Below are 13,702 nucleotides of genomic sequence, written 5' to 3' on the forward strand. Positions count from 1 at the left end.
TGCATCATTGAAATTCATACACTTAAACAGGTATTATGAATTTTTTTTTATTTCAATCAGGTAAACATGGTTATAACATTGCATAGTCTTTGTCGTATATTTTAAAATTAGTTCTGTCACTTACAAGAGTACATGTAATATTTTATGTTCTTTTCTTTAATACAATGCAATAATATTTAAAACAGTTTGATCATGGTATCAAATTTTTTTTAGTGTATTAAAAGTTATAAACTCATGCAAAAACTCGTTGTTTGAGTTGATGACATTTTCACTTATATTAATGCCATTAATTTGAAATTCACTTAGTATTAAATTCATTAAATTGTAATTTGAACTTAAATTAACTTATAAAGGCACATTTTGTTGGGTAAATTCGTTAATATTACAGTTTAACATGAATATTTGTATACAAATACAAGAAAACATGAGCCATTTGTTTGATAAAACAAAAGAGTTTTAGTAATAAAACTTTGATTTTTTTCTATTTTTATTAATAGTTACTCACGATAGGTAATACTTAATAGTAAGTATATTTGTTGAAATCAATACACTTTAATATACATATAAAAAAAAGTATTCTTGTTACGCATTACTGCTTATTTTTTGCCAGTTACTAAACAATATTGGTAAAATATCTGTGGTTGTTTTCGTACATTATAAAGTACATGTGAAAAAAATGTAGCTTTTTTTATGTGATGCAATTATTTAATAAAACATCACTTTCACGATATTGCGTACATGTGTAAGAAATGGTGATAAAATTCAGATGTGTACAATGTTATTTCTTCAACATTTAAAAATGGAGATTGACGACATGTTAACAAGAAAACTATATGGACACTAAATGATTAGTGATAAAATGCGAGTGAAAATTCCCTTAATATATTTTTGCACTCAAAACCATCCACATCCCTACACTGAAGATGCTTCCACACGCGAACAATTCATATAAAATAAAATTAAAAAATGTTTATTAAAATAAATAAATAAATGCAAAAGCGTTTTCTGGACATACTTATATTTTTGCTAACATGATTAGAGCTTACCGTTGTTCAAATGATTAAAGCTAGAAATTAGTCTCACGCGATATTCTAGAAAATATTTGTCATATTAAAATAAACTATTAATAATACTCTTTATTTCTAATGAAAAAATCAGTGTTATGAATTTTGTATTAATCACCATAAAGTTATGTACTTATGTATGAACATAAAAGAATTTCATCATCAGACAATAGGTCTTAAGATGGCAATTTACAATGCAATTAAATATGATAATTCTATCACACGAGCTACAATAACCACCTTTGATTTGGATGAAATTGGTAATATTTTTTTAGAAAAAATAAATATTTTAATGTAAGATCAAGCAAAAATGCTTTATGAGCAGTCAATAAAATTATTTATAGTAAACTTGGTAAAATAAAAAATATCGATTTTTGACAATACTTGATTGAAAAAAAAGATTTTTAATATTTACAGATTATCGCATGTATTTACGTACATGATTGATTTTGTCGATACTTTAGTTGGTTCATATTTGGATTAAAAATGTTTATTTTACAAGTCTAACCTTCGTTTTCGTCGGCCATTTGATAATGATAACGGCGCAGAGCGGCTAGTTTCAGTCGTTCAGTCTCCAATGCTTGTTCCAATTCTAGGACGCGCACTTGAGCTTCCATTTCCAATCGCTTGGCTTGATGCAAGCTCAATCCAGAAATATCCATGTCTTCTATAAAATTAAAAATTGGAAAAAAGTTATTACAAGAATAAGTATCACTAAATTTTTGCAATCAAATATACAAAAACTCCTTCAAGGGTACAGAGCCAAATACTAGAATATAATTTTTTCCTTATTAATTTTCTGTACGGGAAATCAATAATTTATTCATGAAATACATTAATTATGAATGAAATTGTTTCAACCTTGAGATTTGCATAGTTTTAATATTTCAACGACGCAAAGCAATGTAGTTGAAGCGATATTCCTTCTATTTAAAAACATAACAATGAGATATCATGGAGATGTGAAAATTATAAGAAGGAAATGTATATCTAACAGTATAATAAAAAAGATTTTCACCATTATCCTCGACGAGTTGGCTACAACTTTTTGCAGTTGCCACGACGCCTCCAGTGGCCTGCATAACCAAGCGCGATGCTTCTGAGAGTGCTGATAAATTACTGCTATTTCGATCAGCTTTCACTCTACTGGCAACGACTAATTGAGCAGTCGAGGCGGCTATACCCTGCGAAGCCACGACTAGTTTTTCGAATTTGCCATTTCCCAAAACAACTTCATCCGCAGCTTCTCTAAAAGACAAGCGGTAATTATTAATTTTTATCGACTCTGCCTTAGTGAAGACATTAAAATTTGTTGGTCAAAGCGTTATCTTGACAGTAATATACATGCTTGAGCACATAAATATACGTACAACAGGAAATTAGCTCCCGTTCCAATAGCTTTAGCTGCCGAAATCAAGCCCTCAGACCACTGATGATTACGTTTGTAAAACTCATGAGCTGAAGCACTACCCTTGCCCTGAGCAACAATCTCCATTTGCAGAAAGCGTGATTTTTTCACTAAGTTTCTGATGCCTTTCATCAAATCAGTGCAAGAGTCTAGGATTTTTCCGTTAACTTCTAATTTTACACCAGAGTCCGCTGCTCGTGATTTGTCCAACATTTCCTACAAGGAAACACTTGTTTTGTATAAATTGTTCAAGTTTAACGAGTTTGCGATACACATCAGCAAACAAATATAACTGTTACTGGTTTCATATAAAAACGATGAAGGAAAATTTTGTGCATTTGCGAAACTTTCTTACTTGAATTCTCGCGGCAGCTTCCTCAATGGCCTTGTCCATGCTCATCAATTCCGTTTCGACGAGATCGCCAATTACTTCAGAATTACCGAGGGCTTTTGACAGAGAGTCTGCCAGTTCCGAAATTTTTTCCAACTGTTTCCGAACAACTTGGATTTGGTTCGTTGTTGACGCGGATTTCTCTTTCATGTAACTCATCATGATTAAACCCTGTGAGCCCAGCTGTTTGCATTCGTCCGTTAACCCTGGTAATTTCGTTTTCGCATGAAAAAAAAAAAAAAAAAAAATTGCAGATTTCGTATTATTTTTATCAAAAGCAGGGGCAGCTTGTAATTTACATCACGAAAGATGAGAGCTTTTCAACAACCACGGCAAACGATACTCACTGTCTCCGAAGGTAATATCCTTGGATGTGTTTGAAGTGAATTTGGCCTGCATGATGTACGTAGCCAGGGTAAAGGCGGTGTGAATGGCATTGCGCATTAATTGGCCTCTCAGGGACGAATCGGCCGTGTAATTGATGTAAACCGTGCTCAAGTTGTTCAACGCTTCGTCCGTTGGTCTCAACAAGCTAGCCAGGTAATCGGGCGTGCAAGTGACCGCAGACACGGCCGGGTTATCAACGACGTGCATCGCGTTTTGCAGCATAGCTTCCGCCTCCGACAAGCACGTCACTGCAACACGTTCAAACGTCAGAAACAGAGAACGCTTTGTACGGTATTGTTTTATGGCAGCGCGCAATCTTGCCTATACTCGCTTTTTTTTTTTTTTTTCTTTATTCGCATCGCAAGTGTACATATTTATTGACTTACAAAGTAAATCATACAAGGTCGCGTCGAAGTCGGCTTTCACTTGCGCTAGCGAGCGCTCGGCTTCGGCCTGGAGATTCGTCATTTTCATCTCCAGCTCGTCCTTCTGTGATGACAAATCGTGCAACTCTCCCTCGACCGCGGCCTTTTCCGACGTGATGAAGTCGATTCTAGCCAAAAGGCTCTGCAAGTTTAAAAAAAAGGCGCGATGCGTCTCTAAATACCCTAGCTCCGAGACTACGAGTACGATACGTGGAATAATAGGAGCATACCAAGTTCTCGGTCTTCGATGCATCGAACTCTTTTCTGACCTCTTCCAGATCAGCACGAGCTTGGACGACTCGCTGAGCCTCCTGTTCTACCGTCGCCTGGCCTTGTATTTGCTCGTCGAGTCGCTGTTCGGCTTCCAGAGTTCGCCTTTCCGACTGATCGAGTGTCAATTTCATACTCCCAAGTTGTTTGTCAACTTCAGCTTTCTAAAAGAGCAAAGTTTAATAATCACGCGAACCATTCCCAATCATCCCTTTACCCTGATTTAAAAAAACCTGTTTACTTTTCTGATTAAATTAATGTGTTCCTCCCTCAACTTGGTGTAGACGTCTTTCAGTTTTTGAAATTTTTCTTCCAAATTCTTGCTCTTCTCTGAAATAATTTACAATAATAAAATTGCCTTGAATCATCCAAAATACAACTTTTTACTAAAGACGATTCGTGCAATAATTTGTTGACAAACCTTCAGCGGCAGTACACTGCAGTAGTATTTCCTCTCTTTGTTTCGTAATCTCTTGAGCCGATTGTTTTTCTTGGAGTATTTCGTTTCCCTAAGCAAAGACAGTTAAAAAACAAATTAAATATTCTTCGTAGCGATTCATTGTGATATTCATATACCTTGGCTGAAAGTATCGACTCGAGTTCCAGAACACGATTTCTCAAATCTCCAACGATATTTTGATGCTCGTTCAACAAACGTTGCAACTCTTGGCGCTGCCTTGCGTTTTCGTGGTGCAAATGGTCAATCAAACTGTCTCTGCAAGATAACATTGCTTTTGGGCATGGACACGCGGACAAGAATCAAGCATTTCACCAAAAGCCACGTACCTTTCTACTAAGGCATCGGGTGAAATTGTACCGTTTTGCGAAGATTCTGCGTTATCACCGGGTAAAGAACTAGTGTCCGAAGTGTCGATTAAAGCACCTTCGGTGTCTATGGGCTCTTCGGGCGGTAGCACCACCACTGGCGTAACGTAAGACCTCAATTCGGCTTGTATCAAAAAGTTTGGTGGGTTCTGATTGAAAAGGGAAGAACATTGCCAGTGAGAAATACATATACGTACGGCGAACAAGTAAATAGTGCGAGCCTGTCTTCATTTACCTCGGGCAACGATGGAATCGTAATCAGGTGTTTGAAGTAGTGCATGTGCATGACTGTGTTGTAAAAGCTTTTGAGTTCGCGAAATTGTTTGAGAAAGCGATCTCGATGCCCGGACAAGGTGTCGGCGGGTAGGGCGCTGTGCAGCTTGAAAAGCATCTTTACGCAGTAATCGTACAGCTGCGAAGCGTCTTGGACACATGGAATGAGCGGGGCCAGCCTGCACTGGCCGCACGGCGTCATTGAATTGGATTTTGACAGATCGAGGGATCCAAACACTGCAAAAAAGTGCGTCAGTGTCAGTGTACTTGACAAATTCAAGGTAAAGCTCGTCAGCTACGTGAAAAAAAAAAAAAAAATCAACATTTACCAGCCTGTTGCAGGTTTAGTATGTCATCCATGTAATCGAACATTTCAACGGTCATTTGAAAGCTGCAGCGAAAACAATCGGATAGTTGATTAAATAACGCCATCAAACCATCGCGCAACAAAAGGGGGAAGTTATAATAATAATATAGTACGTACTAGACGTTTATGTCGTTTTCACCAATAGCTTCAAGTTCTTCGGGCGTAACTTGAAGATTGCCCGGCATGCGGGGGTTGCGCTTGTGAAAATCCAACTTTGTTATCAACAAGCGTATGTACAAATGTATCAAGCGGCCGTACTCTTCCCGCAGGTGTTGCCACAATTTGCCGATGTCTTCCAACTTTCCACGGTAACGCTGCGAGTCCGCGATGACGCGGGGATGACCCTCGCGCAGGATTTTGTGCAAAACGTGGCAAAATTTCCACGCCACTATCCGGTTCTCTTGCAACTGCTGCCGCAAAACGTACGTCCAAAATATGTTGCCCCCTTTTTCTTGGTACGTGCCGATAATCGCGACTATTGGATTCATTAAGGAACAAATGTGGACATTGTCTTTGCTAAAAAAATTTTCTACATTGTGTACACAAATTTCCTAAATATGCACACAAAAAGTGTTGAGTTACATTATTTCAAATGTATTCCACCGGTAAGTTTAATTTACTGGTGGTGTATAGAATAATTTTAAGCCATACCGATCTTTATATAATTATATATATATTTATTCAATACCACTGAAATGATAAGTATATAATTATGTATTTGAGCAAGAAAGGATACTGCGCACATGTTTTTCTTTGACGCGAGTTTCAGCTGGATTAATAGCTTTGGCAATACTAGTGCTCTGAAATGAAGAAATGAAAATGACAATGGAATTTTATCACTCGGTGGCAAAATTCCGAGTGATTATAACAATCTTGTGCGGTAGGATGAAAAAACTTACCAATTGGTGAATTTGTTTGTCGTTAAATGGCAAAACAGACATGTTAGTGGTGCAACAGTGTCGACAATGGTTGTGCCAGAAAAATATATACTTTTTTTTAATTTTATTTTAATTTTCACTTCCTCTTAGTCCAGCGATACTCTATACAAAACGCCGCATCAAGGGTTATTTTGCTGGCATGTACCATCTGCAAAGCTAACGAGTACAGAAAAATATAAATAATAGCGGGGAAATTTACAAAGGGATTTACATCTGCATGGGTTGCAAAGTAACATTAATTTTCACATCGCTGTTTCAATTATAGTTTTGCGCCGGCGATACTGCATAGCGCAGTAGCGCGTATCGTACAAAATATATAGTCATACGGTACGTGTGTATGAACGGGGGAGGCCGTGTGTTTCCTTTCCTCAAGGTATATTTCAACATCTCTCATGCCTTTAAAAAAGAGGAATGCTACGAATGTTACAAGTATGAGAGTGTAGGTAATCAGAGAAAAACTCGCAGTCTCCTGTCTCGGCGAAAAAATAATAACACACGAACAACAACGGCAACGTGTGTATTTATCATATAGTCGGAAAATAAAATAAAGTAATTAAATGAACAAAATATCAAATTAAAGTGTAATTGGTAAACAAGAGTCTCATTAATTGATTAACATTTTTTAAATCTCTTAAACTAATGTCGTAAGCTCTGGTGATGCTTATAATTTTTTTTTGTATTACAAGTCCATCGTTATCCGCGATTACGAGATAAGATAAACAAAAAAATTGCGAGAACGGTAATTTTTCTATTGAGCCAATCAAAACATTTTAATTAATTTTCCTAATGAAATTTGAAAGACCTTAACATATAAAAAATTCCATACCTTGCCATCTCATGGAACTAGCTAAGTATGTATAAAAAGTAAAACGTAGGGTATAGAACAGCAGCTCTGCTTTACACAACACTTCATAAGTATACTCGTTTTCCGTGCAACTAAATTGTTATACATTCCTTGTGGAAAAAAAAGAGGTGAGTTGTTTGCGGAGTAAAAGCAGAATAGATGATGATAAGTAACAGAAAATCGAAGATAAATGGAGAGAGAAATACAAATATGATTTTCTTGTACCCTGCGCTTTACACAGAGTATGGTTGATAAATTTTTATCAGGTATACACATACAATGGGGACGGGCAGCCGATAAGATACCGTGAAAAAATCTGTCGATTTGGTTAGCAAGTATCAAAATTTTAAGCTGAAAACATTCTACTTTCTGGTTTTATGTAAAATTTCAATACTTTTGAAGTGTGCGATTAAAAAACGAAATTTGTAACATAATAGAATTTTGAAAGAGATACATCAAATCAGTGCAATTTATTTTACTGCGTGTGCATATATTATTCAGTAACATTTTTTATGAAATCAAAGCGTGTGTTGTGAATTTCATTTACTGATGACAGATAATTAATTTCAATGTTGAATGTAAAATCACACCCGGAAATTAATTATTTATACGTTTCAAAGGCATGAATACTCTATTGTTACTGCATGAATGTGTTTACAGACCACAAGTTACCGTAAGTATATTCTGTGGACCGTGCATAGGGCACGGTTGGGTGCTCTGGCCTGAACACTTCCTGTAGGTAAGTATATCCTCACGTTTAAAAAAAGCAGATGAGCTCAAGCACTTGCGTAGGTACTTGACGCCGGGGTGGAAGAAAGCAAACAGTTTAGTTTAAAAATTGTTTTATTGGATGGGTATCTAAATATGCAAATGTAGAGTTGGTTTGTCAATTAATTAATTAAATGGATATTTAAGAAAACGTGAGTTGAAGTATTTGCCACAATTAACCATGACATGGTATATATTTTGAAACAGAATTCAAGAGCACCACACATGGGTGGAGCACCAATGAAGTGCATACAAAGAGATCTCTCTCTTTCTCTCTTGAAAATATAATTATTTGCTTCCAGTACAGAAATAAAACAAATGGGGGGGAGATAACTGCACATAATATGGAGAAAAGTAAAATATCTGCATGTATGCTTAAGTATGTGTTTACACATAGGAACTTAAATACACATAGAACCCTCACTAACCCGTAGTTATGCTATCTAACTGTGCTTTGTATAGGCATAAAAGATTTGAAAATTAAGGGAATGAAAACTGTAGTAAAAAAAGAATGAATAAAATTGTATTAGGAAGAGATCTAAATATTAAATCGAAAATCTGTCAGTTGTTTATTTTGGATTTCAAGTTGCTAATAGTAAATTTGTCTTTATACCCCGCAGGGCTGCACTGTTTCTGTACAACTAATGAAAAAATTCTTATTGTTAGTACTAACTTGGAATTTCTCGTACTGTTGCTTTAAATAAAAACTGCTACTTTGCACTCGAAGCTGAGATGAGGAAGCCATTTCTGGGCGGGTAACGGCTTTGACGATGACTGTATATGTTTATTTAATAAGCACTACACATTGTTGTGGCTACTTCAGTTCAACATTATACTTATAAATAAATATGATACGAAGGTGACGACGATGGTCGATGTAGAGAAAACCAGAGTCCTGGACGTTGAAGTTTGTATGTATGTAAAATCACTTTCCTTGCACGTATAATGTATCAATTTGTATGCATATTGCATACACGAGCCCGTCGTCGATGCTATATTGGTCCGCAACAACTTGCACTATCTATGCACTCAAGATCTCAAGAAAACACTGAGAAATAAAAAGCTGAAGGGTATATTCATTCACTTATTTACCAAGTGACTTACTTATTAATTTATCAAAATTTTCTTTCAGCGATGGGGGAGGAGTCAAAAAGTTGATACTTATAGATTCGATCTTCCTTTTTTCTGATTCATTTCAAATTTTCAAAACTATTCACGTTTAATGTCCAACCCAATATTAATGAATCATCTGTACTTCAATAATAACACAATAATAATCTCTACACTAAAAACACTCGCATGAAAAACGTGAAGAATGAGAGTCCAGACTCCGGATTGCTGACTCCACGAACTTTCTTCATACACTCCAGACTGATATATTTTTCCAGCTCAGTTTACAATCAGTGCCATCTCGCGTTGCTGAGTACGAGTTAAAAAGTACCCTAGTCTAGGGTCCCTAGACCTAGACCCTTATAGTTAAAACTTAAGGAGGCTTGGGCGATTTTGAATTAAATGCTGGCTAGGTCTGAAATTCAGAGATTATATAGATAAAGTTTGCTAGATTTTTTTAGGAAAACAAAATAGGTAGGTCAACACATTTATTTTCGAGAAAATCGCTTGTGAAAATTCGTCATTTTAACACGCAACCTAACGGAACCCGAAATTTAATAGACTACCTTACCGCAATAAAAAGCTGTGGGCCCACACATTAAATTGGTACATGTACTTGAAAGTATAAAGAATCTATTATTTAAAAAAAAGAATAGGATCAACACGTTAAATTTTGAGAAAATAGCGAGGAAAACATCGAACATGAGAATTGTTTTGTTCAGGTACTTTAAGTACGCATGCGCTGTACATTCATAAACATACACGCATGAAAATTTGAGTCTAACACAAGTATAGGTATATAATAGCAGATGAGAGCAAGAGAGTACAGTGCTGTCAGCTTTGTCGTGGCAGGGCCGTCATCTTTACACAAGGTACCTCGGGAAAACTAATAAATTTTTTAATATCGATTTTCCCAATGACTTTTCCGCGTATTATTGCTATTTTGTTAACACATGTGTATAATCAAAATGATTATAAAAAAAATATTACAAAGAATCATTTGTATGACAAGTACCCCACAGGGGCCCCTCAATAGATACGACACCAAACGCCCAAGCCCCCTTAAAACTCTCAGAGAATTCTCCACCCCTAGAAATTCACTAAGAAAATGCACTAGGCTTAGTACCCGTAGCGGAGGGTCTATTGGAGCCGATTTGTTAGACCCTATACGCTCACTTCCTATGGATTTACTAGTGTCTGCAGCGGAGGGTCTATTGGAGCCGATATGTTAGACCCTCCGATCTCTTCCTATTAATTCGCTGCGAAAATGTACTGGGGCTAGTGTCCGCAGCGGAGGGTCTATTGGAGCCAATTTATTAGACCCTGCGCTCACGGAAATTCACTAGGAAAATGTACTAGGTCTAAAGTGTCTGCAGCGAACCGACGTCTTGAAAAAAACAATCCTATAGATTTTAGGATTGCTATATATATATGTGAAATTTTGACCTAGTGTTTTTCGCCATGAAGAAATCACCACACACTGTAGTTCAAAAACGCAGCGCTAGATGGCGCTGAATTGACATCGACCCTACCGTACCGACGGCCGATAATGGGTTTATGAGATATACCTTCAATGGGTAACTGAGTTAATTGTCGGTATGGCAGAGCCCGTATTTTTTCGTGGATACTGACATCATCAATTCTTTCTGGGGGAAAACCCTAGGTCAAGAAAAAAAATATATATAGCACAAAATCTAGGGTTTTTTTCACAAGACGATTTCCCCTAGATATATTGACTCCGAAAATCACAACGCTAGATGGCGCTGATCATAAAGTGAATATAGCAATGGTAAACTTCGATAAGTAAATAAATAATAAGTATAGGAATGTAGGTGTTGCCTAATTAAGTAATCTATTAATTTATTATGTACTACGTTGTACTGTTGTACTCAACACAGTAATACGCAAATGTGCGTGTATATAAGTGCACGTGTATGTTGTTTTTATAAAGCTTTTTTAATAATGGTCTGATCAAGTGATCATTCGGCAAGTTGTCAAACCATAAGTACCTATAAATACATATTAACTTTTTGGAGCACTCCGTTAAGGTGTTTATCATCAGTTATCTCCTTTTATCTTGTCTCCAACAAAAATACTATACTTATTAGTCTGGCTGAAACACATATTATGTACTCGCTTACCGCAGCGGCAGAGGTATTTTGAATAAATAGTATGAGAACATGAGTGGGCCCACGTAAAATATATAAATATCAATTTTTGCTGTTAGAAACGAAAACGAATACCTCTCTAGTATTTACACAGAAACCTTTGCGATCCTTATTCTTCATAATAATCAACACAAAAACATGGACGATACCTTTTTACAGGACGAAGGACCAAATTTCGATAGAGCGACTTTGGAAATTAAAAGCGAAAACACCTTTCTGGAATCTCAAAGTAACGTATCTGCTGAATGTATTTTTTTTGCTTTACTTTTTGTAAAACTTTCTTACCAATACTTGTTGGGACCATTTCCGATATAAATTGAATGTTGTCATTGCGAGTACTATATGTGTAATGCAGATGTAAAAGATGGCAAAGAGACATCCACTGAAAGAACGTTACCAGGTCCCGGAGTTCCCCTTGCTGGTGTTCCTGGTATACCTTATGCTCGGATTGATTGTCATACCTTTTTCTCTGACAGAAATGAAGTGGTAGAAAAAGCTCTGGCTGATTGCAAGAGAGATCTGTTGACCAGTACCGAAGAAGAAGAATTTGTTGGTGCTTGGTTTTTGACAGAGTGAGTGTTTTATACATACTTAGATTTCATTTTAAATTACGTTTCCACGTAATATCACCTCAATTACTTTTGTACACCATTGTTGTTGTTGTGCTTTTTGGTGCCATTCAAGCTTGCTCATACTTGAATCTCTGATTTTCAGAATTAGTATATGGGATACGGAAAAAGAAAGATTGGTCTTGTTAACCAAAGAGTCACTTTACTGGGTCAAGTACGATTTGATATCTTTGAAGATCATTGAATACCACAGGATATCTTTGACAGACGTTGATACTCTTGTTGCTGGAGAACTTGTGTACCCACCAACATCAATTTTACCGTAAGTTATTGTGTTTTTTTTCATGCTATGTGTAATATATAGACAGTGTTCGTTATTATTATCAAACTAACGAAAATAATCCATACGTTGTTCACGTTTTCACACGTCATTCTAAACACGATTCCCAGACGTCTTAATGGGTTGGCAGAAGGCGTATCTACCATTCTTCATAATGCGATTCGACAGGAGTGGTCATCCATCACGTCACTGTCGAGTACAGCTCATTTCGAGCCTAGGTACCTTTAATATGTCATTGTCTTTGTTTTTCCTTCACATTTTTGGTTCAAATCCATGCTTTTTCGCATTTTGTTTCGCTGCTTGCTCTCTTTTTTGTGTGTGTGACAAATTTTGTCTGTTCATTTTTATGTTTTGTGATTTTGTAGTCTTTGAAATTATTAGTATTGCAGAACAAATTGTTTTGTTCAACCTTGAATTTTTTTGCTGCAAAGTTGTTATATTTCTTATTTTACATTGTTAAAATTAATACACAGGGGTAGAAATATGTTTGGAGTGAGACTGATGTGGAACAAAGGTGAATCTCTTTCCCTGGATCAAAGGTGGAATCCATTCACGAGAAACATTCCTTGGCTAACATTTACAAGCCATCCTCTTTATTGGCATAAAGGTACCGACACACATCATTAAATCATTCAAGTGTGTTAAGCATAAAACTTTCAAGCTATTGAACAGTAAAGTCCAAATTTTAATATATAACAATAAACAAATTATGAAATTCGGTTTATTGGCAATTCGTGTAGCAATGTTTTCCTGACGGTTGTCTGACTTTTACATACTAAAAACCCGAGGGGCTGTGCACTCTTGAAGTCATTAATTAAAATTTTTTATCGAGACTTCGAGAGTGCCCAGCCACTTGAATAAACCAAATCAGTTGCAGAAATTCTTACTAATAATGTTTAAATTCATTTCAGGATCTGATTCAAATAAAGCGAAATACGACGTGCAAGCCCTTCACTTAGCACTAAAAAATCTATTGTCAACAAGTTGTCAAATACTAGATAATCCAATAATTATTGAAAATTATGTTGGAATAGGCTCTTTGGTTCATAATCGTACTGGCCTAGGTTTCTTTAAAATTCGCGGCAAATTCAGCTTTTAAATGTACCTTTTATCCTCCCTCTCTCTAATTGTCAAATATTGCCAAAACTCTGTTTGTACTTTTCAATAATTTTCTTATCATACTTTATAAGTTAGGAATCGAATTATTTATTATAATGGCTCTAGAATATCAGACTTTGAAAGACGCGCTAAAAGTCTATGTTTTTTATCATCTTATTAAAGTCGGCGCAGTTGTGGTTCTATTTCTCTTGTGGATTCAGATAAAAGAGTATTTGGGCTTTTCTTAAATTTGCGAGATTCGCTCTCTTTCGCTCTGCCTCTCACGTATTTACACATTTTAATGGAATTGGCATGTTAAGAGATAACTGGTGTCTTAGATATTTAGTTACTGTGTGTTGCTGTGTCAGTTCTATAAAATGGCATTATCAATGTAGCATTTAAAAATACTGTAAGATTAATTTAAACAATACATAAATTTAAAATGATTCAAGATTGT

General features: G+C 36.0%; 2 protein-coding genes across 5 annotated transcripts; one reads left to right on the forward strand and one right to left on the reverse strand.

Annotated features, from left to right (window-relative positions):
• Window positions 1-63: 63 nt before the first annotated feature.
• Window positions 64-9,317, reverse strand: Hip1 (Huntingtin interacting protein 1). 2 transcript variants are annotated; one of them, XM_014358748.3, is made up of 17 exons: window positions 8,634-8,698; window positions 6,310-6,504; window positions 6,147-6,210; window positions 5,528-5,885; window positions 5,373-5,434; window positions 5,006-5,280; window positions 4,732-4,919; window positions 4,522-4,660; window positions 4,367-4,454; window positions 4,187-4,275; window positions 3,906-4,109; window positions 3,637-3,817; window positions 3,211-3,498; window positions 2,828-3,069; window positions 2,435-2,688; window positions 2,083-2,312; window positions 65-1,731 (listed from the first exon to the last, which is right to left on the reverse strand). In XM_014358748.3, the coding sequence occupies exons 2-17, from the start codon at window positions 6,349-6,351 to the stop codon at window positions 1,568-1,570; spliced, it is 2,868 nt and encodes a 955-aa protein (XP_014214234.2). In that variant the 5' UTR covers window positions 6,352-6,504; window positions 8,634-8,698; the 3' UTR covers window positions 65-1,567. The 2 variants fall into 2 exon arrangements, with proteins under 2 accessions (XP_089445963.1, XP_014214234.2); XM_089589837.1 differs by lacking the exon at window positions 6,310-6,504 and having other exon boundaries at window positions 64-1,731; window positions 8,634-9,317.
• Window positions 9,318-10,938: 1,621 nt separating this feature from the next.
• LOC106643581 (tumor protein p63-regulated gene 1-like protein) lies at window positions 10,939-13,691 on the forward strand. 3 transcript variants are annotated; one of them, XM_089589692.1, is made up of 7 exons: window positions 10,939-11,224; window positions 11,398-11,467; window positions 11,594-11,810; window positions 11,953-12,129; window positions 12,258-12,365; window positions 12,621-12,754; window positions 13,059-13,691. In XM_089589692.1, exons 1-7 carry the CDS (start codon window positions 11,198-11,200, stop codon window positions 13,244-13,246), a joined length of 921 nt encoding a protein of 306 aa, XP_089445818.1. In that variant the 5' UTR covers window positions 10,939-11,197; the 3' UTR covers window positions 13,247-13,691. The 3 variants fall into 3 exon arrangements, with proteins under 3 accessions (XP_089445818.1, XP_089445819.1, XP_014214253.2); XM_014358767.2 differs by having other exon boundaries at window positions 10,940-11,224; window positions 11,298-11,467; XM_089589693.1 differs by lacking the exon at window positions 12,258-12,365.
• Window positions 13,692-13,702: the final 11 nt, after the last annotated feature.

Source organism: Copidosoma floridanum, unplaced genomic scaffold, assembly GCF_036245765.1.
Source record: "Copidosoma floridanum isolate Cflo_tuat_1 unplaced genomic scaffold, Cflo_Japanese_pri ptg000009l, whole genome shotgun sequence".
Taxonomy (NCBI): domain Eukaryota; kingdom Metazoa; phylum Arthropoda; class Insecta; order Hymenoptera; family Encyrtidae; genus Copidosoma; species Copidosoma floridanum.